Source organism: Macaca mulatta, chromosome 1 (genome assembly GCF_049350105.2).
Source record: "Macaca mulatta isolate MMU2019108-1 chromosome 1, T2T-MMU8v2.0, whole genome shotgun sequence".
In the NCBI taxonomy this organism is placed as follows: Eukaryota; Metazoa; Chordata; class Mammalia; order Primates; family Cercopithecidae; genus Macaca; species Macaca mulatta.
The window spans coordinates 207,092,791-207,117,838 of record NC_133406.1 but is presented as its reverse complement, the minus strand read 5'-3'; the positions used below and the strand labels follow the sequence as shown (position 1 = coordinate 207,117,838).

The 25,048-nt window shown below is 42.9% G+C and overlaps 1 protein-coding gene across 1 annotated transcript in view; it reads right to left on the bottom strand.

Annotated features, from left to right (window-relative positions):
- Window positions 1-25,048, bottom strand: part of CSMD2 (CUB and Sushi multiple domains 2) — a 649,885-nt gene that overhangs the window by 208,357 nt on the left and 416,480 nt on the right. The window contains exons 14-17 of the mRNA XM_015134762.3: window positions 17,844-18,170; window positions 13,800-13,994; window positions 1,418-1,556; window positions 220-407 (exon numbers count right to left, since the gene is read on the bottom strand). Of these exons, the coding sequence (XP_014990248.3) occupies window positions 220-407; window positions 1,418-1,556; window positions 13,800-13,994; window positions 17,844-18,170 (849 nt within the window). The remainder of the gene's footprint in view (window positions 1-219; window positions 408-1,417; window positions 1,557-13,799; window positions 13,995-17,843; window positions 18,171-25,048) is intronic.

Here is a 25,048-nt window from a genome sequence, read left to right as displayed (position 1 = left end):
GGTATGAAGGTTGTGAACAACTCTAAGCCCCCATAACCTGAGGGATGCTGAGAGCAACAGAGTGCCTTCTGCAGGGCCTTCTGAAGGGCACACAGTAGCCAAGAACACCATGGGGATGGGGCCAAGCAGGGGCCTGTGGTGGAGCATAGTCCTGAGGCCTTTGACCCAACTGAGCTGACCTTGTCATCCCTTTTCCTGAGCCCACCCACTGAGACTCACTCTCATAGCGGAGCTGGAAGCCGATGTCTGAGTGACTCTTGTCGGTAGAGAAGAGGAGGTAGAGGTAGTTGCTGGTGCTGATGAGGAACTGGGGAACCTGGGTCCCATGGTAAACCCCGATCAAGGGCGCTGAGTAAGTCCGCCCATCACGTACTTCCAGGGTGTCATAGTTGACCTCGGTTTTGAATCTGCCAAATGACAGAAATGAAGCCTTCTTGAGAAATCCAACCTTATTAATTTGCAAACGACAAAAACCCTGCCTGACCCAGGGCTTCAGAATAACCAGATTTTGGCAGGCTGGGATCTTTTAATATAATTTGCACACATTCACTAGCGATGCAGAAGGACCTTCTCCACTCTATTTAACATCCCTCCTCCTCCTTCCATGGTCGGAAGCTGCTCTCATCCTCTCTGTGGCCTGATCTGTGAGCTAGCTTAAGACCTAGAGGCACAATGACTAGCCTCACGGAGATCAGAACATTCTAGGCCACGGGTCAGCACACACATTCTAGGCCTCAGGGCCAGATCTGGTCTATAGCCTGGAGAGCTAAGGATGGTTTTTACATTTGTAAAGAGATGCTAAAAAAAAAAAGGCAAAGCAGAACATGCATCAGAGATATGCAAGTAGGCAAGTGGCCCACAAAGCCTAAAATATTTACCATCTGGCTCTTCACACAAAAGTTTGCAGACTGCTATTCCAGGCCAGGAACACTTTGTCCGGAAGAAGTTTGTTTTCACATTTAGGTGGCTATGTTCTCCACCCAAGGGGCATAGCCAGGGTGGGAGCTAGAAGCGGGGCACATGAGCGGGATTTGGGGCAGAGGTCGGGGGCTGCCTTCCCACACTGGACATTTCCAGGAGAATGCTAGTCAGATGTCAGTGTCGTGCTTTAACATCTGATGGTGTCTGTTTGCCCACTCTCCCTCGTTGGGGGCTGGGGAGGGGGGCTCTAACATCCCAAATGGTACCCAAGCCTTCTCTTCACCCCTCCTGCCATAGTCATCTAAACAGCACAAACCAAGCCCAAGGGCAGAGCCAGTGAGGTCTGCCCCACCCAGGGCAGTCTGGTCCAGTGTTCTCCAACCTTGCTGACATTTCAGCATTGGTACTGGTCCTCTATCCACCCTGGATTCCCTCCCACATGGCTCTGTAAAAATCTCCCCCTTGCCCTCTCCCCCAAGGCTGTGGTCACAAGCACCTGTCGAAGGTGATTTTGATGGGGTAGCCTGGCTGGGCCTCAATCACCCAGGCACAGCTCAAGGCATCCTTGTAGAAGCCAGGCCAGCCCGGAGAGAGGATGGTGCCGCTGGGCGAAGTCAGGTGACCACCGCAGGGAGCTGGGGGGACAGAAGGAAGAGAAGCAGCTTTCTTCGGGGATAAATGAGTAAACAAACAGCAAATCTCTCTATAAAATGTGTCAGGCAACAAGTATTGTTTTTGTTTTTATGGAAAATTACATAAACTGTAAACTGTGAGTTTTGTCTACTGGGATCTTTATGGGTAGGTCCAGTTATATCATGTGGAGTGTTATTAAAGGCCAGAGGGGAGAAATGAAAAGAATCCCTTAAGCAGAGTCCCTTTGTCATTCTAGAAGGGCTGAAGTACAGCTAATATTTGGGCCACACTGTGCTTTTCCTTTGTTCCTTACTCAACTGTCAGGCCTGAGGCAGGGGCATAGATCCAGCCAACCTCCTCACATCTGGCCCTGGAAACGGTCAGAACCCCAGGACCCTACAATTCAGATGCTCAGCTCAGGGCGCCGGTACTTCCTGCATCACTGTAAACTCCAGGAGGGCATGGGATGTGTTAATTGTGTTACACAACTGGGTATCCCCAGCATTTAGCATGGTGCTTGGCACGCAGTTCTTCCTCAATGATTGCTGGTTGGATGAATAAATGAGTTAATGACAGGATGAATGAATACAGTCCAAGGCAGGGAATGCCACAGGACACTGGGAGGCCTAGGCACAGCTGCTGGCTGTCTCTGGTCTGGCAAATCCTGTTATTTATGCCTCTGCCCACGTGTCCCATCCTGGGCTTCCCCACTCTCAGCTGCCTCTTTCCTACCACCCCTCTCTCTTCCTGCAACCAGACCCTCAGCCCCTAAGGTAGTCATTAGAGCTATTCCTCTTTCAAGGGCACGTGATTGGATTTCATTGCCCACCCCTTTTGAAGTTATGCAAGGCCATGTGACTGCTGTGACCAATAAAATGAGAGCAGAAGTGCTGTACATCATGTCTCTGTGGAAACTTTATAAGCCTGTGTGCTTTCCTCTATTTCTCTGGTGGACACGTGAGACCTTGGAAGTGGGGAGGGATGTGCCTACTGCTACATCCCATTGTTACAATACAGGTTTGCATCTCAGCAGTGAGGAGGGACTCTTTCTTGGCTCCATCTCAGCACAGGCCCAGCCTCTCTGCTTGTGTGACTTGCACAGTTTCCTTTTCCTGCCTTGGTAATTGCGGAAGCAAGTGTCAAGAGGGAAGTCCCATCTATCTAGGCCCCTAAGTGACTCTAAGGAGCAGACATCCCTGAGGACCCATGTTAAATATGTAGCTTCAGTGGTCTGTGTCAGATATAAGCTCGTGATTTTTAAGCTGCTGGGAATGTGGAGGTTGGAAGTTAACACCATGTGGCCTAGCCCACTCAGACTAGCACACCTCCCTAAGGCTGATGATGAGGATGATGATGACATCCACTACTACTGCTTCTGTCACTGCCATCACCACTGCCATTGACTGGGGGCTGACTCCACATCAGGCACTGAGCTTACATTCGTAATCATGTTCACTCTTTGCAAAACAAAATCTCCTGTGAGGCTGGTGCTATTATTACCTCCTAGGAAAGCTGAGGCTTATGGAGGTTGAGTAACTAGCCTTGGGTTAGCAAGTTGCAGAGCTTGGATTCAGACCTAGGCAAGACAGCGTAAATCCAGAGATCTTAAGCTAAGCCGCCTCCCATGTCAAAGGAACCTCTGCTCCTTTGTACTCTCTTACTATGGAGCTATCAGATGCCAAAAATTCCCCAAACAAGACTGGGGAGGAATAAAGAGCTACACAGCACTTCTCTCTCTGCAAAGTTTTGTAGATTTCTACAGGTAATCAGTTTCATAAAGATAGTCTAATATACCCCATCTTCTTTTTTTAATGCTATAATCTTCGAGAATTATCTAAAATAGTTGTCAAGTATTCTTAATAGAAACTTATATTAGGAAGTTTAATTAACAAAGAAGATTATAATAAGGGTAGTAGTAGTCAACTCTTACTGATGACTTACTATGCTAATTGCTACACGTGTTATCTCATTTAAATGCATACATTTATGAAGTTATTATCCCTATTTTATAGAGAAGAAAACTAAGGCCAAGTAGGTTAAGAGACTAGATCAAGGACACAGAGCTAATGAAATTAGAGCTGAGATTGAATCTCAAGACTTCTGTCTCTAAATCCCCCTGTGACACATAATAGTGCTACAACCACAGCCGACAGTAATAAGCTCATGTGTACCGATAACTTACTACGTGTCAGGGCTTAATGTGGATTATTCTTGTGACAACAGCCACGCTAAATGGCACATAGTATTATTAACCTCATTTTATAGGCGGGGATTATTACCCCATTTTCAGTAAATTGAGGCTTAGAGAAACCAAATAATTACATAGAGCTATATCAAACATTGGGAGAGTAAATTGTGTATGTGTATTGTCACTTTCTGGGTAACCCGTTTTCAAAACCCATCCATCCATCTCACTGCAACTACTAATGCTTTCCTCTACTTCTCTGGTGGACAGGTGAGACCTTGGAGGTGGGGAGGGATGTGCCTATTGCTACATCCCATTGTTACAATCTCAGCAGTGAGAAGGGACTCTTTCTTGGCTCCATCTCAGCACAGGCCCAGCCTCTCTGGTTGTTGGACTGTGATCTCCTCATTTACTTCCTGGGGAGCTATAGATCATGCAGTCTCCATTGCCTGTCTAGGCCACTCTCTACTCAGTGCATACACATCAATGAAACCCCATCTGCAATCTCCAGAGAGGGAAATTCCATCCCTTCCTTTGGCGGTCACCACTTTGTTTTCTTTCTCTGCTGTGTTGCTTCATTGGTTTGGCTATTTAATCTCTTCCTGTGCACCTGTGATTGTCCAGTGACCTCTCTATTCATTCTGTCCTTCACTTTCTCTGTTGTTCATCTTCATATTGCAGAGTGGTAGTTGCCTGGAAGGGATTTGGAGGGGAGGATTCTTAAATGCAATGTCTCTTTCACATTTGAAAAGATGATCAACCTCACTCTTAAAAAGAAAAATACATATTAAAAGCACAGTGAGATATTATTTCTCATCCATCAGATAGGCAAAATCCAAAGTTTAATGACAAATGAGGCCGTGAGAAACCAAGGATTCTAGTACCTTGCTGGTGAATGTGCAATACGGTACAACTGCTATGCAGAGGAATTTGATAATACCCAACAAAATGCATATGCATTTACTCTCTGACCCAGCAATTCTATTTCTAGAACTCTCCCAAAGATACACTGGCAAAAATAAGAAATGACATATGTGTACAAGGTTATGCAAGGTGGCACTATTTGTGATAGCAAATGCATGGAAACAGCCCAAATGTTCAGTGGTACAGATCTAACTGAATAAACTAGGGTAATCAACATAATGGACTATTTATGCAGCTATGAAACAAGAATGAGGGATATTCTATATAATGTGATGGAGTGGTTCCCAGACTATGTTGTTACGTGAATAAAAGCATGGTAGAGAATAATAGGTATAGTATGATTCTCTTTATCTAAGAAAGAGGTAGAGGCATACACACATATTCACTCATTAACAATCCATGAAAGGGTAAACCGAAAACTAAAAAGATTATTCACAGAAGGATGGAGGGAACAGGGTAGAGAAGATAGGGATAGAAGCTAGGCTTTCTCAGAATATACTTTTTTATATATTTAACTTTAGAACTATAAATATTTTAAATAATTAAAATGAAAGACTAAGCAAATCAATAAACTGATAAGCAATTTCTAAAATCTCAGAAGCAGAGTAAATACATGAATGCAATACTAGGTTAGTTGGTGGCATAATCCCACATGAAGAAACTAGTAAAAGAGATTTTAAAACACAGTAATTTGATAGCCTACCTTAGTAGGATACAGAAAGAAATGAAAAAAAAAAACCCTTAAACTATTTTCAGTAATTATATGATTGTTGGTAGTTACTGGTATTACTACTTTGTGACTCTTAGGCATGTGCTATAAATTGGGAAATTATATTAATGGGGTTGGGGACTGGGATTTTCAGCAAGAGTGAAAGGAAATATGGATATGATATTAAAGAAGCATTGGGAGTTATACCTGATGTAAATGACGAGTTAATGGGTGCTGACGAGTTGATGGGTGCAGCACACCAACATGGCACAAGTATACATATGTAACAAACCTGCACGTTATGCACATGTACCCTAGAACTTAAAGTATAATAATAATAAATAAATTTAAAAAAAAAAGAAGTTAAGTAAAAAAGAAAAAGTGTTTTTACATTGGAAATGAAATAAACCCATGATGAATTTTCTTTTAAAAAGTACTTTCTAGCTGTGTTCATTGAAAAGGCTTAGAAACAGGAACCAAGTCAATAATAAAAAGTACCCCTACTGCCCACATTTTAAATATCAGTTTCCACGAAAAGGAACCAGGGCTTCTAGGAGAAATAACTGATTCTAGGTCAGAGACAGAAAACGTCCAAGATGATGTTAGGCCAACTTCAAAAGGCTCCCACTAGCGAGTGACACAATTTGAGCATTAATTAGAACAAACTGCAGTGGATTTAAATACATAAAATATGTTTGGATTGTAATGATATTTAAAAATGTGCAACTTTGGAAGGTGTTAGGGAATCAACTCATTAATATGAAAACAGGTAAATGCAAATAATTATTTCCTTGCTTTTCCTTTACAAACTATATCTCAGAGTAACCAAATAGTTGATGAAGACAAGTTTTCTTTAAGTATAGCATTTCAGCTTATGAAAAAATAAATGATAGCATGTTACCATTTTGTAATCCCTAGGCTCTGATCATTAATGGTTCCTAAAGACCCCAACAGAGAGATACCCAAATATTATATGATTCTGTTGGAGACATTGCCTACAAGATATTCTGGCTAAAAAAATGGAAGCTCAATCTGATTAAGTTTCTAGATCTTACTGCCAATTAAAGGAAACATAAAAGAGAGACAATCATGTTAAACAACCTCCCAGGGAAGCAAGTGGCAAAATTCCGAATGCAGGAGACTTCTCATTCTGAATAATTCTCATTTATCTCTGGATAAAAGACCCAACTTCTGCAACAACAAAAAAAATCTCAAGGGGGTGGGGAGTAGACATCTATAGATTAGAAAAGACTTGAGACATATCAGCCAATTATAATGTATGAAGCTAACAAGGATACTGACTTAAAAATACTATCAAAGAACGTATTAGCCAATCATGAAAATTTGACTGTATTAAGTAATTGTTTTTAGTTTTTCAAAATGATAGCAATGTGGTTATGTTTTCAAGAGTTAGTTTGATCTGTTGGAAACACATTACTAAAATGTTACAGATGAAGTGTGATGCCTGAAATTTGCTGCGAAATAATCCCAGAACCAGCAGGGTGGTGGTGGGGGAATGGGTGGGGGTCTAAATGGAAACAAAATAGGCAATGAGTTTATAATTGTTGAGGTTGACTGATAGGTACATGGGGGTTCATTATACTATTCTCTCTGTTTTGGTATGGGTTTGAAGTTTTTCATTTAAACAAGGTGAAGGTAAAAACAGGGAAACACATACACGCCTGTGTGCGTGCACATGCATACACACACATACAAAGGAAAAAGGGGGGATCCTCCCTTGAATAGGGAGAGGAGCTCAGCAATAAGACAAAAGAGGGACTCTGTGCCTGTCCCAGCACCTGGTACTCACTAGATGCTCAATATTTGTTGATGGAATGAAATACTGGTTGATAGGTAGGGATACTGGGTGTCATGGATGGAATTGTGTCCTCCCCAAATGCATAGGTTGAAACCCTAGCCACCAATGTGACTGCATTTGGAGAGAGAGCCTTTCAGGAGGTGAATAAGGTTAAATGAGGTCACGAGGATAGAGCCCTAGTCCAGTAGGACTGCTGTCCTCATTATAAGAGGACGACACCCTGGGTGCATGTGCACAGGAAACAGGCCACGTGAGAACACAGAGAGGAAATGGGCATCTGCAAGCCAAGGAGATGCTTCAGGAGAAACCAACCCTTCCAGTACCTTGATCTTGAACTTCCAGCTTTCAGAGCTGTGAGAAAATAAATTTCTGTTGTTTAAGGCAGCCAGTCTATGGCACTGTGTTACGGCAGCCCAGGCTGACTGATACACTGAGCTTCTAACAAGGGGTTGCTGTCCCCTGTGAGGGATGAGCCACTTCTCCTGACCTTGATGCTAAAGTTGTGCAAGGCAAAGAGGAATAGGGAATGGTGACAGAATAGAATACAAAGAACAAATACTCATTGAGCATTGAGCTCTATAACATGCCAGACGCTGACCTTCATGTATGCTTTCACTTTCCCTGTGTGTTAGTCTTCACAGCCACCTATAAGGCGGGCACAGACATTAGCCTCATTTCATAGCTGAGGGAACATACCTGAGGTACAAAGAGCTTAGGTGACTGGCCAGGAACACACACTAGGAAGTCGCAGGGTCAGGATTTAAACCTGGGCGGTCCAGCTCCGCAGCCTGCATTTTTAACCACTATGGGTGGACGTGGGAATGCCCACCTCAACCACTGCTTCTGTAACGGAATGTAGGCTGCTGCTAAAGGGGTTTTTACCCTTTACTGGGTAAAAACTGGACAACACTAGTTGTCCAGTGTGAGTGACCAGAAGTAGTTGGAAGTCCTTTCCTCTGACCAAAGTGACTCTGGAGTTACTCAGCCCTGCAGCTGTAAGTGTGACCTCCTACTCTCCAGCCCTGCCCCCCGACTGCCCACCTGTGCCCCTCACCACCTGTCTTCCACTGTTTTGTGGTAGAATACAAGCAGAATGAACTTGGACTCAGACCTCACTTGGAGGTTAAAAGTGATAATTCTGGAATCAGAATATCTGGATTTGAACCTCACTTAGCTGTGGTCTTAAGCAAGTTATGTAACCATTTTGAGCTACAGTTTCTTCATTTGTGAAGTGAAGATAACAATACTGCTTTCATGAGGTTGTCATGAAGATTCAGTGGGGCAGTGGATGTTGATATGGTTAGGCTGTGTGTCCCCACTCAAGTCTCACCTTGAATTGTAATTCCCATAATCCCTGCATGTCAAGGGCGGGACCAGGTGGAGGTAATCGGATCAGAGGGGCAATTTCCCCCATGCTGCTCTCATGATAGCGAGTCACAGGAGATTTGATGGTTTTATAAGCATCTGGCATTTCCCCTGCTTGCACTCCCTCTGTCCTGATGCCCTGTGAAGAAGGTGCCTATTTCTCTTTTTGCTTTTCACCATGATTGTAAGTTTCCTGAGGCCTCCCCAGCAATGTGAAACTGTGAGTCAATTAAACCTCTTTCCTTTATAAATTACCCAGTCTTGGGTATTTCTTCATAGCAATGTGAGAATGGACTAATATAGATGTAAAGCAATTGGCCTGGTATTTGGCGCATAGTACGTGCTCAGTGATTACTAGCTGGGTGATTTTGGGAAAGTCAACTCACCTCATTGTTTTTCTGGATTCTCATGGATAAAGCATAATTACATCTTTCTGACAAAAGTGGCATGAAGATTAAATGAGAGATTGCTAGAAACCCAATAACTGCCCTTACAGTTCTTCCTTAGATGCCTAAATGAGCTACCACCACCACTTAGATTTCTTTGTGGTCATGAGGAGAACTGACCTTCTTTCTTTATTACAGGACTTGCTTTTTTCCTGATTTTAAAAGTAACACATTTGGTATAGATAGAGAATAAATGTGGATGTGTTTATACCAAACTGTTAAACCATTTTCCTCTGGGGAGTGGGATTGGGAAGTGAGCATTTTTACTTTGAGCTGTATTGCACTTGTGCATCATTTGAAATTTTTACAACCACCAAGTATTCCTTTATTTATTTATTTGACAGAGTCTAGCTCTGTCGCCCAGGCTGGAGTGCAGTGGTACAGTCATAGCCCACTACAGCCTCTAATTCCCAGGCTCAAGCAATCCTCCAAGTATTTCTTTAAAAATTAAAAAACGAAAATACAGGGGCCAGGTGTGGTGGCTCAGGCCTGTAATACCCACCCTTTGGGAGGCCGAGGCTGGCAAATCATGAGGTCAGGAGTTTGAGACCAGTCTGGCCAACATAGCGAAACCCCATCTCTATTAAGAATACAAAAAATTAGCCGGGCATGGTGGCATACACCTGTAGTCCTAGCTACTCAGGAGGCTGAGGTAGGAGAATCACTTGAACGCAGGAGGTGGAGGCTGCAGTGAGCTGAGATCACGCCACTGCACTCCAGCCTGGACGACAGAGCAAGACTCCATCTCAAAATAAATAAATAAATAAATAAAATAAAGAAGAAAATGCACACTCACTGTAGATAATTTATCTTTTTCTGTGTGTATTTCTTGTAAGCAGAATATTCTTAAAGCTCAGCTCTTTGTCTTTTAATAGGGAGTTTAATTACCTTTATTATCATAACTGATATGTTTGTCTTACTGCTGTCATTTTGTTTCATGCTGTCAATTTCCGACATTTCCACGTGATGTCCTGTCTTCTTTGTCTTATGCATTAGGCAATATGTTTCCTTTTAATTTTCTATGGGGATGTGGAAAGTAGAAATCCTGCTTTTCATTCTATTTGGAGATGCTTTTAAGTCTTTCATAGATGTGTTGGAAACCATATTCTCTCCAGTGATATAATTCAAGAAATATACAGTAACAGGGTAGCCAAGAGTCTGGATTTGAATTCTGGCTCTGTCACTTACAAGCTGGGAAGATCCTAGGCAGGTGACTTAACCTCTCTGTGCCCCAGGAGGGACAATAACGACATCTATTTCCTAGACTGGTGCAAGGTTGAAATGAGGCGACTCTGTCAGACACTTATCCTAGTGGGGTCTGATTATTTTTCCTTAAAAGAGTCAAGGAAGAGGTAAGTGTAGGGGAGAGAAAGGCAGGCAGGTACTCCGGTGTAGCTGCCTTCACTACCCAGAAGTCTTTCTTGGGAAATTTCTGATTTTAAACATAAGGGACTCCTATGTCCTGTGAATTCAAGATCACAGACTTGGTCACTCCAGCCCGTTCGCTTCCGTATTGTCTAAGGCTGCTGTTGCATTAGGACAGCAGAGTTAGAGCCCACACAGTCGAAAATACTTCCTATCTGGCCCTTTAAGAACAAGTTTGCCGACCCCTGCTTTAGATCCTCCAGATAATCATCCTTCTTTCTAAATTTAGGAGAAGCCATCATCTCTCTTGTCCTATTATAGCCTCTCAAAAGCTAAGTGGCTCTTAGCATATATTAAAAGATTTTCTAAAAGACCATTAGCTTCTGCATTTAATTGTCCACAAGGTGGGGATACTTAATCAAAAACAAAACTAGAAAAAAAACAGAAAAGACAAAGATGCTGATTGCAAAGCAGAGCTCTACCAAGGCTCAGACAAAAGGAGGGAGAGGAGCCAAGAAGGGAAAGGTTCCCAGGGGCTTCTTTAGCCAGTTTGTCTAAGGTTTTAAGGCTGGGATTCAGCCACCCTAAGTGGCATCAGGCTGTCACACTCTGGCTGACGTGCTACTCCCCAGATCCTTGAAAACCATGCTGGCATCAAATGCCCATCACTCTGAGAAAACTGAGCAGGCTCTCCCTGGGGTCAGGGTCTCCAATAGACTGTCCCTTACTTCTGGGGTCTACTGCCCCAACCCTACAGCCTTTCCCCCTCCAGGGACAGAATGAACAAGACCTTTTTAACTTTAAAATGAAGACCTTGCTTATGAAATAGTGAGCCACTTGAAGATACATTAACAAAGGTCAAATTATCTCACGTGTTCATACACGGTCTTGAGAGTTTCAATGCATCGCAGAGATAAGTCTAGGAGCACTTGATTCAGGAGGGTGGGGGGTGGAGAGGAGGATTGTGCAGTTACTAAGTCCTGAGGGTTCCTCAGAGGGGTCAACTCATTTGGGACTAAGTCCCTGCAGGTTCAGGGGCAATGGGAATCTGGCCTTCTGCCCTGAGACTGCTCACAATCTTGGTGGGGAGACAGAACCAAGGCCTGTGGAACTGGTAAATGTAATAACGGTAAGAACCAGTATCCAACAGAGTGGTCCAGTGGTGGTGGCCCATGAAAAATAATAGAAATTAGGAGAACGAAGAGATCAGGTGAGCCAGAGACAGCAGGGAAGATCTCAGAGAGATGAACCAACACAATGAAAACTAAAGAAATTATAAGTGGTCAATGAGTGCGAGGGAAAACGAGGGGGCTGGTCTGTAGGAAGGTGAAAGACCACCGACTGACAACCCTCCAGACTGGGTTCTGCATGGATGCTTTGTACAGTGACCTGTTGCCAATGAGGAACCTGAGGTCTAGGCCTAGTTACTTAACCTAAGCCTGTTAGTTCTACAGCTGGGAAGCATGGCAACTGGGTTTCGTGTTGTTTCTCTAACTCCACAGCTTCTGTTCTTTCCAAAAGTGCTGATTGCACTGGGGAAGAATGGCAGATGAGGTTGTATAGACCACACTGTGGGAAGCTTGGAAGTCAGAAAGAAATGTCTATTCATGTCACGGTTGGGGCAAGTTCCTGGGAGGATGGAAATGCACCACTTGATCCCCCAAAGTGGAGCAAATACTGATCTGATTGGTCCAATGAAGAAATAGTTAAAATCAAGTTAACGCTGATCGTCAACACTTATTGAGTGCTACCTCTCACCAGGCACTGCTCCAAGAACTGCGCATGCTCAAGACAACTCTGCAAGGGGGTTCCCATTATCAACCTGCATTTTACAGTGGGGCAACTGAGGCACAGAGAGGTCAAGTCACTTCCCCAGGGTGGCTTGGATGATATGTTGCAGGGTGGAGACAGCAGGCAGTCTGGTGAGAGTCGGGGCTCTGGAGGCATTTCATTTATATGCTTCTCATTAGGGAGACTCTAGCCTAGTTAAAAGGCCATTCATTCATTCATTCATTCATTCATTCATTCATTCGGTGATTCGTCAACCAGTATTGATTGAGTATCTACCAAGTGTCAAACAACACGCCAGCTGTGGGAATATGAGGCCAAGGAAGACTCCCTAACCTCATGGAGCGTACATGACCGTGAGGGCGCAGCTTATGAGGACTTACTTTATACCAGGACTGCCTACTCCATACACATCTGATAATTATCATTATCCCTCTTTGTTTTCCAGCTGGAAAATGCAAAGGCTCAAGGGGGAAAAGTGAATTGCCAGGATCCCAGCCCGGGCCCCTCTCACTCAAATGTCCACCTGGACCCCTTGCCACCTCCAGTGTTCTCGGTGGTCCTTCGTCTCCCACCCACCCATCTATAAGCTCTGGGTAATACTCTCTCTCAGGCATACTCCCTTCTTCATTCTCCTGTCCTTCCTGTTCATGGCCATGATGCCCAGATTTGAGTTTAGGAATTGGGTAAGCCAAGAGGTCTCTTAAGTCTCTATCCTCTTCCTATTACATGAAATGTGAGGACGAAGGTTTCTGCCTCCTAAAAGGAGAGAATCACATCCTTCGTCTCCTTGGACACTGTCAGTTTCCCCAAGGGGCCCTTGGGATACTCACTATTCATCCATTATTCACAAATATTTATTAAGTACCTATTCTGTGCCAGCCACCATGGTTGGTACACAATGCTTGGCACACAAATTGGCCTGGTGCACAAATGCTTGGTACACCATGCTTGGTACATAAATTTAACCTGACTCCTGTCTCAAGAAGCTTTATCTGTATTTTAAATGTTTGTAGTTTGGTGGAACAGATGGCTGGTCTTGCAAATTGAGTCAAAAACTGTCTTGTGTGGCGAGGCAGGACTGAGGAGCTGCCATCATAAGCCGTGTGCTTGCTGCAAGCTGTGTTTCTTCTGGCTGGTTGGCCCTGAGTCTCCTGGAGATTGACCACGAGGATATCAAGTCAGCATTTAACAGGGCACAAAGGCTGAGACTGGGAGACATCCCAGGGAATTGGGGAAAATTAACATGTGGAGAGGGGAAGAGTGGTAGGCACCTTGAAAGACCCGAAAACTCGCAGTACTGCCAATGCTACTTCGGGCTGCTGGAGCTCCCCTGGGCAGGAGCTGGAAACAGGGCTCTTAACGGCCGTGATATTGAGAGAGGTCTCATTTGAAAGAAGAGGTGCTTTTGATGCCTGATGTCCAGAGCTCTTTCTCTAATCTCTGTTTATAATTTAAATTCCTGTGCACAGTGTCCTCATGAAGCCGCTGCTATTCCATCATGAGGGTGAGAGAGTGGCCTCAGTCCCAGGAGAAGAGCAAGGACAAATACAGAAAGGAACCACCATGGCCTGGGCTTCTTGCTCCCCCTCCCCAGCCTCTCTGGCTGACAACAGCTGCTGCCCCCAGCCTGCAGGCACATACCTTCACACCGCAGCACAGCGCTGTTCCAGACCACACTGCCCTCCTTCAGGACACAGGTGATGGTCTCTGAGCCCTGAGTCCCAAGGAAGCCTTCATCACAGAGGAAGGAGATGGAGCTGCCCAGCTGGAGGCTGTCCCCAAACCGTTTGCCATTTACTGGAACGCCAGGATCCGGGCACTCATTGTGTCGGAAGGCTGTGTAGATGGAGTTCAAGGACAAGATCAGACACTGCTGGAGTAGAGAAGAATCCTCAAAGAAAACAAGCTTCCTTGGGATGGTAAACCCTAGAACTCCACCTCCTCCCCAAGAACTTGCCACGTTGGAGAGCTAGACATCCTAGGACCTGGCCATCAAGCAGGTGCTCATTAAACTTGATTTCCTGCCTTCCCGAACACCTAATCCCACCACTGCATTCGAATAGACATTTATAGATCAGGCAGTAAGCTAAGTGTTTCCGCTGTTAGCTCACTTACACCATATAACGATTCTATGAAGTGGATCTTGTTACCCTACTTTACAAATGAAGAAACTGAGGCTCAGTGTGGTTAATGAGCTGATCTGTCTCCTCAATGTCAAATCCATTCCACATTTCCCTAACTTCAGACAGTTATGGGATCATTTCTGCCTGAGGTGAGCCGGACTCTCAATCCTGTGATGCTAATAGACTCTAAGCATCATAAAGGAGGTGCCCTAGAATTAACCCTGTCTGAAGCTATTTCCTTTATTTCCTTGCCTGTTGACAGGGCTGCCTCTCACTCTACCCAGGCAATTGATAATGCAAAGAGTGGAGAGAGGACAGAGTCAGAACGCTGCAGATTTAATCGTGCTTTGCCTCTTATTCGTTACATGGTCCTGGACAACTTATGCAATCCTGATGAGCCTTAGTTTCCTGACTGATAATATGGAGACCATCCTTCACCTGCAGGGTCATTCTGAGATAGAAATAAAATGAAAGTTGATGTGAATATGAGAGTGGCGAGTGTTTGGTGCAGCACGTGACAGATTGTAAGTGCTAATTGAAGATGAGTTCCCTTCCTTCTTCCCTCCCTGCATGGGAAGATACTCTTTGCTGCTCGGTCTCTACCAAGCACGTTCCCTGCCTTCCTCCAGTAGCGGTGCCACAGTTCTCTCACTAAATGTCTCTGAAGCCAGGCTCTATTTGCACCCCTATTGTTCTGAGGATGGCAACTTTCCAGTGGAGACCAGGATCTAAGGCTGCATGGGTATAGGCCACTTGAAAAAAAATTTCTAGGCCTCTGAAATTCCCTAGTGATAGAAACACTTGCACATTCAGAAACAGCAGTGACCCTGGAGACTGTTGGATCTTGCTAGAGGCAAGAAGCCTGCAAACCTGACCCTTCCCATTGCAGATGGAGTCTCTGATGTGGAAATGACTGTGATGATCCCATGCAGGCCTTCAGCTGAGTGCCCAATACCCTTCCATTTGAACGCCTAGGTCAGCCCAGACTTGAGTCTCCCAACCTTTCTTTGTTGAAAACTATGACCATGAAGTCACCCTGACATTTAGAAATATGGTGTGGGAAAAAAAAAAGTGATGCCTGGGGCCTAGAAGTCCAGGCATTTTTCTTTCAAACCCATCAGTCATACACACGCAGGCACAGATACACACACCCACATATGAACACACACGCACGTACACACATACACACATAAATGCACAAAGCAGGAATATGGAGCTATTTCCAACATCTGGGAGCAAAAGCTCTGAGTCAAGGACCCACTTCTCCCTGTGTTCCTTTCCAGACCTCAGTTTTCTGGCATGTGAAAGGGGTAGGTCTTGCTTTATGGAGCTTTTGCTGTGAGGCTTCCAGTGATGACTGTTGAGTGCTCAGCACCAGGTTCAGCCCATAGTAGGCGCTCAATAAATGGCAGCTACTGTCATCGTTGTTCATCATGTTCCATGTGGAAGAAGAATTAGCCTTGTTCCCAGGAGTTCTAGGGGTGGAGGTAGGATCACTGATCCTTGTTACAGCGACACAGATGTGCCTGCTAGCTATGGAGAGAGCTGTCTGAGGCGGCAAGCTCCCTGACACTGGGCAAATTCAAGCTCAGCCTCAGTGATCATCAGTCAGGATGTAGGAGGAGATTAAAGTCCTGTGGGAGAGACTACACTAATTCCCTGACACTTGGCCATAGATGATTGTTTCACTGACTGCATCCAGATTGCCTCAGAAGCCTACCAAAAATGTAGATTCTGGGGGCCCATCCCTTTAGTGATTCTAATTCGGCAGGTCTAGGATGCGACCCAGATTCTTAAAAATCATTTCTATCAATCCATCCAACTGTCTATTTGTATAAATGCATGAAAACTATCTGATATCTGTAATAGCATCCATCAATTGTTAGCAAGGATCATTTCTGGCTAGGGGGTTTTGGGTGGTGGTTAACATCTCTCCTTTGACCTGTCCCATTTTTTGAATATTTACATATTGGGTATGTATCATTTTTACAATGGTAGAGAAACCTTGGAAAGAAATATGAGTAAGACCTATCCTCAGATTAGTCTGCTGCTCTCAAGATGAAGCTCAGCCCCTGGGCCACCAGCTGCCTCCTCTCCCAAGTTCCCGCTCAATTTCCACACCTGCTGCAAACCTAGAGTTCTCGGCCCTCACCATCCTGGATACGTGTGCTCCCCAGGATACCTCTTATCCCTGTTCTTCTCACTCCGCCAGGGCAAGAAAAAGCATTTACTCATTCATGGATCCCTCCATTCTGTAAACATTTGTTGATCCTTAGCACACACCAGGCCCTGTGCTGGGCCGAGGGATATAAAGATAAGGAATGCATCCTCGCCCCTTTCTAGTATGAAGCAGCATGGTCAGTGCTAGATTAGGAAGGTTAGGAAAGACAGAACTAGGCTCTCACCCTGCTTCTTCCTGCCCACAGGGGATGAAACAGGAATCCCCTGGAGGTGACATGCCCTGAGAAGGTTCATTGTGTCCTAAAGAAGAGTGGTGAGGGGAATGGAATGGGCTTTACCTGGCTGCGGATCCCAAACGGCCCACCAGGTAGCACCTAATGTCTTCATTCCAACTGGACTCCAGAGATAGGTGGAAAACAGAGGCAAGGCCTTTATGCCAAGGGTGGGAATGGGGGTTGGGAGATCAGTATGTGTTTGTGGGCATGGGGCACAGCTTGCACTGGGGACTTGCCCTTCATAAGCAGCCTCTGGGAAAGGATCTAGTTAATTGCTCAGATGGACCCACCTCCAGCCACACTTGACTGTCATCAGCCAAGTCCATTGGATTTATAGCTTCTTATGACCTGATAACCACTTCTTGCTATCTTTGGTGGCTTGCTATTTCTAGTCTCCAAGCTTCTGCACCCCCCCCCAACCCCCTCTGTAACCACGAGATACAGAAATAAAAATAATCACTGCAGAGTTTAGGTTGCTTCTAGGGAAGGGGCCCAGGATTGAAACTGGAGGTGGCAACTTTCAGATGATGGCCCTGAGAGGGGCTATGAGGAAAGTCCCTAAGAGTTGTCCCCAATAAGTCTGGGAGCCCAACAGAAGTGTTGCTCCAAAGCTGTGATTCTGATTTGACTATGGGAATGGGAACTGGGCAAAGCAAAGTGAGCAGCCCTGCCAGGAACGCAGAGGTCAGCAGCAGGCGGGCATTCAGGGTTTTGGGAGAGCACCTCAGAGAGGGCATCAGGAACGAATGAGAATGATAGAGGCTTTCTTTCTCTTGGACTCTCCCTAGTTCTGGCTGGGTCTTGTAGGATGGGGAAGGTTGGGGCAAAAATGAGGTTCCAGGCTCCTTTTACATTATATATCACAACTATGGGAGATAAATGCCCTTCAGAGAGGGACTTCCAGAAAAGAGCACCCTGCCTGGCAGCCAGTGCTTTATGCCCGTTCTTGGTCATGCTGGGAGCTCCATGCCTGGGCACTGCAGCCCTGCAATGCTCTGGGAACTACCCCATCCACATCCCCTCCTCCCTCCATGGGAACACCTTCAATCATCTTCGGAGGCAGACATTCAGAGGGAGGGCCAGCTGGTGACAGAGGGAGGACTCACTGGTAAAGGTGATGTTGAAGCCCCGCTTCCCTGTGGAGTGGTCAGTCTGGAACTCGAGACGGGCCACGTGGCCACTGCTTGTGATGGAGGAGGGAAGCTGGTTTCCTGAGAAGGTGCCCAGGACGGGCGCCTCGGCGGTGGCCCCATCCTTGATGACCAGGAAATCAAACTGAGGCTCCACGTCAATGTCGTTGAAGGCCAGGTGGATGCGGCTCTCAGGCCTGGCCAGGATGAGCCAGACGCAGTGGAGGTGGTTGCCATAGTCCTCTGGGTAGTTGGGAGACAGGACAATCCCAGATGGGCTGGTGAAGTTGAAGAAGCAGGAGACTGCAAGAGAAGAGCAGTGGAGGTCACTAAGCGTCCCCAACATTCTGCCTAAGCCACTGAGGGCTGGCAGGGGGAACATCTTAGTCTAAAAAGCAATAGAAAGAAAGACTGGCACAAGGGTTGGGCTGGACTGGCTGGGCTCTGAGCTCCAGGCGAGGAGACATGCTGGGCTCCATGCTGGACTTAGCAATGGACAGGGCCCCTTTGGCAAAAGGCAGAAATGGCAGAACTGGTCTTCTCTTGGCCCCTCTCCCCTGGTCAGTACGCTCACCTAGGCAGTGTCCTCGTGCTTTGGGTCCCTTGGGTGGGACAAAGCCGTAACTCAAGCCTAGGTGTAAAGTCACAGTCCCTGACCTCTTTCAGCTGGGTTTGCAGCAGAAGGAAAGGACACTGCTTAATGACACAGCGATGCTAATTTCCCAGGCGGTAACCGAGTAGAGACAGTCCAGGACCATTTGTCTCCTTCAAACATTTTTGATGGGAAAATGATAGGTGTGCCATGGGATTCTGACAACCCCAAGATACCACACTATGCTGAAGAGATGCCAGGAGCACCATCTTTCAGAGACCAAAGCTTCTGAAGAAACTGGGGAGGGAGGTGACAGCGTCCATTATGATCCCCATCCACGTCCTGTTCTCTCTCCCCTATTTCACCCTAAGGGTCCACCCTTCTAAAAACCCTTATTTTAAGCCATTTTCATGCCAACTACTAGCAGACCCTGGAATAAGAATAGGCAAAGAAAGTGCTATAAATGAGAAAACAAACAAATACTAACACAAAATTATAAAAGAAAATAATAAAATGGAAAAAAAATTGCAATGCCTATGACACAGGAAAAAATATCAATATTGAATTAGAATCTTTATCTAAGAACATCACCAAGATGAGTAAAGAGAGTGCTTAGAGGATTCATATGAAAGAAAATAGAATTAATATGACAACACAGTCCATTTCAATAGAAAAAAATATATAATCCAGTATTGTTGAGGCTTCACGGAATCTCATACATGCATTTACTGCCAATTGCAGAGCAAAACTGATATGATCCTTTTTGAAGGGAGTACATAAGTTCTTAACCAGAGCCACAAAACTACTCAAAGACTGACTCAGTAATCTCTAGGAATTAATTCAAAAGAAAAAGAGCAACCTAGCCAAAGATGTTTACAATGACATAATTTTATTATAGAGGAAAAATGCGAACAAACTATATGTCAGCCCAATAATGTGAGGTAAATTATAGCCTTTAATGTGATGCAGTTTGAGTGCAATCATTAAAGTGATAAATATGACCCTGTAGAAAGAATGTTAAACATAATTTTAAATAACGCAGTAGATCATAAAATTATATGCATGCTTTTGATTATAGCTATTAAATATTTGTTTATATATGGATAAAGACTGGACATGAGTCCCCAAATAAAAACTGTATCAGGGTCATAGGCATTCAAAATGAAACAACATTTAATTTTGCTGATTGCAAAAATGCTGTAGGTTCATTCTAAACATCTTTTAATATATACAAGTAAGAAGAAGGTAATTCCATATATGGATAAACATTTAAGTCCATTTATAACATTTATATAGATGTTTGGTGTTAATTAAATTGATATGTAAGTGAGTAAAATATTAGACTTACTAAATGTAATGATGCTAAGATGAAAAATAATAAAATCATGTTTGCCAAAGGGGGAAAAAAACATCAAACAAAAAAATTGGTGACTCCTTGTGATGAGTTTAGTCCTGATTCTCCCTGACTCTGCCCAGCTCCCTCTTTTTTTTCTGCATGAAGTATTTCTTTTCCAGTCTGCAGCTGTAAAAGCCTTCGTATGCAATTCAGCAAAGTAAGCCTAGTTCCTAAGACACATTCAGTCTCATCCCTGTAATTCATGTACATTTTAAGTATAGAAAGAATTCGAGCCAAGGGGAGAGAAGGACATGAAAAAGCTTTTAGGTAACGCAAGATCTAGTTAATGGCAATTATTATTATAGATTATTGAGGGTTTACTAAGAGTAGACACCATTCTAAGCACTTTCATCAATTAATCAATGTAACTGTCACTATAACGCTATGAGGTAGGTATTGTTATTAACCCCATTTAAAGATGAAGACACTGAGGCACACAGAGGTTAAGTAATGCAGGACCAGTAAATGGTAGCGCCAAGGCCAAATCAATGAGCCTGATTCCAGAGACCAAGTTCTTACTAACTCCCCAGTGCTGTCTCTCAGTATGATAATAACACTTCCCACTGGGCCTATGTGACCGTGGAGTCTTAGAAGGTGTTCCTCGAATCTGCTGAAGATTCATCTGTCAACTTGAAATATTACATTAGCACTGAATTGGGGGTCTCTAGGCTGGACATGGATGCCCCCATACAGCCATCTTATCTCCAGCTTTGTGGGAGTTCAGTTGGGAACATAATGCAAATAATGAGGGATCAAAACCGAAAGGCAAAGACCTTGAAGACAGAGGGGGCAAATCACAGGGCCTGCTGAGCAAGTCCAAGGCAGATGAAGACAAAGAAAGGTGCTACAGTTTCAGAGAGAAGATGGTCAGGGGTACTGTGAGTATGTGAGCAAATAAATTCGCTGCAGAGGAGTATTTAATTAATAAGGCCTGAGCCCCTCTCCCCCTCTCCATCACTCTATCAGTGTATTATTTTTTCTCTAGAACGTTTTTACCAGGATTGTCATGTTGCAAAGCTCCAGGGACACCATTTTGGAATTTGAGCAGCTATATATGATAGCTCTGCTTATCATTCTCTAAAATTATCTTGTTTACATGTTTAGCTGTTGATGATCAGTCCCTCCCTCTCCCCAACGCATACACAGATCTTTCATGAGAGCAGAAATCTCATCTGATTCTGCTGACTCCCTAATGGCTCCCACAATGCCTGGCACATCATAGGTGCTCAACCAATATTTGCTGAATTAATCAATGAGTACCTAATGGTTGAAACCATTCTGAAAGAAGGTGACATGAACATGTGGCCTCATAACCCCATCCCACTCCAAACCTCAACCAACAGATTGACCAAAGTCTGTACAAATATTAATAGATGGATACCTGTGTCAACTCTGGAAAATAGAGAAAAATACTGTGCTGTAATCCTTCATGTATTTATCTTAGACATAGTACAGATGTGCCCCGGAATAATTTACAGTGGAAAAGGGTATGAATGAGCCAAGCTGTTAAACAGCAGAGGCAACAGAAAGCTGCTCTTAAATATCAAAGGCTTCAAAAAAGTCCTATTTACATCCACTCAAAGACGTCTCCTATCCAACCTAGAGATGAATTTAAACAACAAACTCAAGTAGGATAAAGCTGTGGTTAACAAAAAGCATAAACAAAGATTGACAATGAGCAAATAAAGCAATATGGTGATGAATTTAAATAATTTCTGTAAACATAGTTATAAAATGAAATGCAAGTGTAACAAATATTCCTTGAAACAGAAAATATAAGACATTATTCCTGCCTAACCTCAGGGTAGAATATTCCAGATTATACTGACACAAAGAGTAAAGTTGGAGCAAGGAGATATGCTAATTTGCTCATCTTGCGAGAAATCCTGTTTTGTAGTTTCTGTAGTTAATTAGAGAAATATAGGTTGGAGCATGCTTTTAAAGATGTTAGGTGTAATTAGTAATAGAATATGAAATAGCTTATCTTCAAAATTACCAAAGGGGAAAAAGCAAAGCAGTCAGTTTAGGGAGGAAAAAAGAAATTCAAAGGAAACAACAAGGAAGCATGCGGTAGGGGGGTTGTAACATAAGATGCTTAAAAAAAGATAAAACATCATTTATGACAATAAATGTATACAGGTTAATCTCCTAGTAACACCACATAACCCTCTCTTTGGGACAAAACACACAGCTAAGAGACAGTGACTCTGAATACTCAAAAGTAAAGGAATAGGCCAAGATAGCTCAGGCTTTACATTAGAAGAGTGCTGTAATTTATCAATACAAGTCTCAAATATTCCTATTTAATTGGTGGACTGGGCTCAGGGCATCACCGATTTTAAAAAGTTCCCCAGGTGACCCCAAATTGCAGTCAGGGTTTGAGAACTACTGGTGGAGGCAAATGTGAACAACAGAAAAGGAATTTTAATATTAATATCAGATCCTTGGATATTATATTACACCTGACTCTTGGATGATCCTTTTCTTATGCCAAGAGTTTTCTGGACAGCTACCAAGAGACATTTCTTATTATACCTGGAAGGAGACAGGGCTGATAAACTGACACTCTTAGAACAAGAATGTGGCCTTATAAAGCTGTCTTCCATCTCAAGAGAGTACTCAGACCTGTTACCACAAGGGCAGGAAGAGGAAGTGTGCATTGTTCTACAAAGATCTAATCTTTGTTGCTCTGGAAAATTATGTATGCATGTTGTATTGTAATATTTCTGTAAGAGAATAGGAAGAGCCTGCTTCTCAGTGTCTCAAATGAGGGATTTTAAAAAAAGTTGTAATTGGATCTCATCACCATCAATCACCCAGGTTAAAAGAGGGAGATCAGGTACCTTCCTCCTTCAGAGTAGTGACCAGGCTGTGCTCATGGATCTTGACCTTGACTAAACTTTTAAGTTAGAAGCTTCAGATTGTTGACAAATAATAAAGGTGGGAAACTTATTAACAAGTAGATGTGTAATTACTGTGCATAATGTTAGGTTATTTTTAACATGAGCTTGAGTAGAAAATAAAAGGGGCTTGTTGAAGACCCCTCTTTTATTGTGTTTTTCTTTTGGTGTTGTCACCAAACAAAGAGAGTTTTCAATAGTCCTGATAGAGACCTAAAATAAAAACCAAATATCATATTTAAAACATGGATAATGAGTCCATTCCGAAATAAAGATATGACAGTTATAATACTTTATTCTCAAAGCATGAAAAGAGACAAAATAAAATACACTAACCTGAAATCAAGATCAAGACAAAAAGGATCTGAAAATATTATGAGTGTGTATATTATATGAAACTGTGTAGTCTTCAAACAAGGACTGCAACCTTCTTTACAGGTGCCCATGGACTATTACAAAATTGACCTTACATTAGGCTATAAGAAAATCCCCATAAATTCTACCACAATACAAAAACTGTTGGGCCACATTTTCTGTTCACAGTACAGATAAACTAGACATCAATAAGAAAAGAACAAGGAAAAATCCATAATCACTTTAAAATTCTTAAAACTCTTTCCAAATAAGTTCCTGAGTTCAATGAGGAAACAAAGCTGTCAATACAGACTTCTTATAATGATGATGATACTAGACCAAAGCTGTAGTAAGGAGAAAATTCATAGCTTTATTCATGATTAAACAATAAAGAAATAAAATAAGTGCAATTAGTGTTTATACTTAAAAAGTTACCAAAAGACTAACTAAACATGATTAAGAAGAGAAGAGATAATAAACTTAGAAAAGATGAAAACAGAAAAAAAATTGGCTTCTGAAGAGATCATTACAAATTTCTGATTGGTCTGCTCAATAAGTAGAAATAGAAAAGATAAATGTACATAGAGATAGGAGGCTATAATAACACTAAGGTGATAATCCAACTATAAAAGAATACTAAACATAACATATGAAATACAGATAAGATGGAGAATTTCCTAGAGAAATTTGAATTACAAAAATTAGCATGAAGGGAAAAACATGAGGAAACTGGAAAATACTTAGTGGGTAGGTAGTTTCATGGCCAGTGCTTCAAAACTGTAAACAAACTTGTAACAGCCATGCTATTTAAATTGATTTTGATATAATACTCCCATAACAATGATATGTATGATACATACACAATCATATCCACCAACACAATGACACACCTACAGTATAAAAAATCCTTCATGCAAAGTGCTAGAAAATCAAATTCAGCCCTACAACAATGAGCCAACATGACCAATATAACAAAAACAACAAAACTGTACTGATAGGCAGAAAAATATTTTTTTAATGGAGAGACAAACTATGTTCCTGGGTGAAAAATTCATATTACTAAGATGAAAAGTGTCCTAAATCATGGTACAAATTTAACACAATTCCAGGCAAGATCTTTTTTTTTCTGGAACTTAAAACCATTGCAAGATACATCCGTTGGTAAACAGGTGAAAACAGCCAAGATCTCCTTGAGACAGATAAGGAATAATAGCATATAAGGTGCTAGTTGGCATTCTGAGAGCTTCCTGTATCTTAACTCATTAACTCTCACAGCAACCCTCTGAGATGGGTACTATTATTAACCTACTTCACAGAGACAGACACTGAGTCCAAACGTTAAATTAACCTGCCCATAGTCATACAATCACTGTAGATGATAGAGCCGGGAAGATGAACCAGTCAGGCCAGTACCAGAGCCCAAGCTCTCATCCATGACACCTACTTCCTCCCAGTGGAGGAAGAGCTTGCCAACCCAGATATTAAATACTAAAACATATTATAAAGCTGTAATAATATAATTTATACCATATTGACTTCAAAAGAGAGATCAACAGAGCTGTAAAAGAAAGTCCAGAAAAGGAAATAAAAATACATGATGAAGGGGGCTTTTCAGATTAGCAGAGAGAGGGTTGATTGATCAATGCATGATGCTAGAACAAATGGCTAGCCTGTTACTGACAAGATTAGATCCACACTTCATTCCATGTACTAGAGAAGTCCTAGAAGAAAATATAAGGAATATTTGTACAATGTTGGAGGTAAGGAAAGACTTTATTATTATTACACTAAAATTAGAAATTGTAAGGGAAATGTTAAACTACAGAAATGGAAGGTTTTAGATTTCAAAAATCACCATAAACAAAAGCTGAATAATGAGAGATGAATGGAGAGAAAATATGTGCAAGTTACTACATTTAAATATTTACTATGCTTCCTT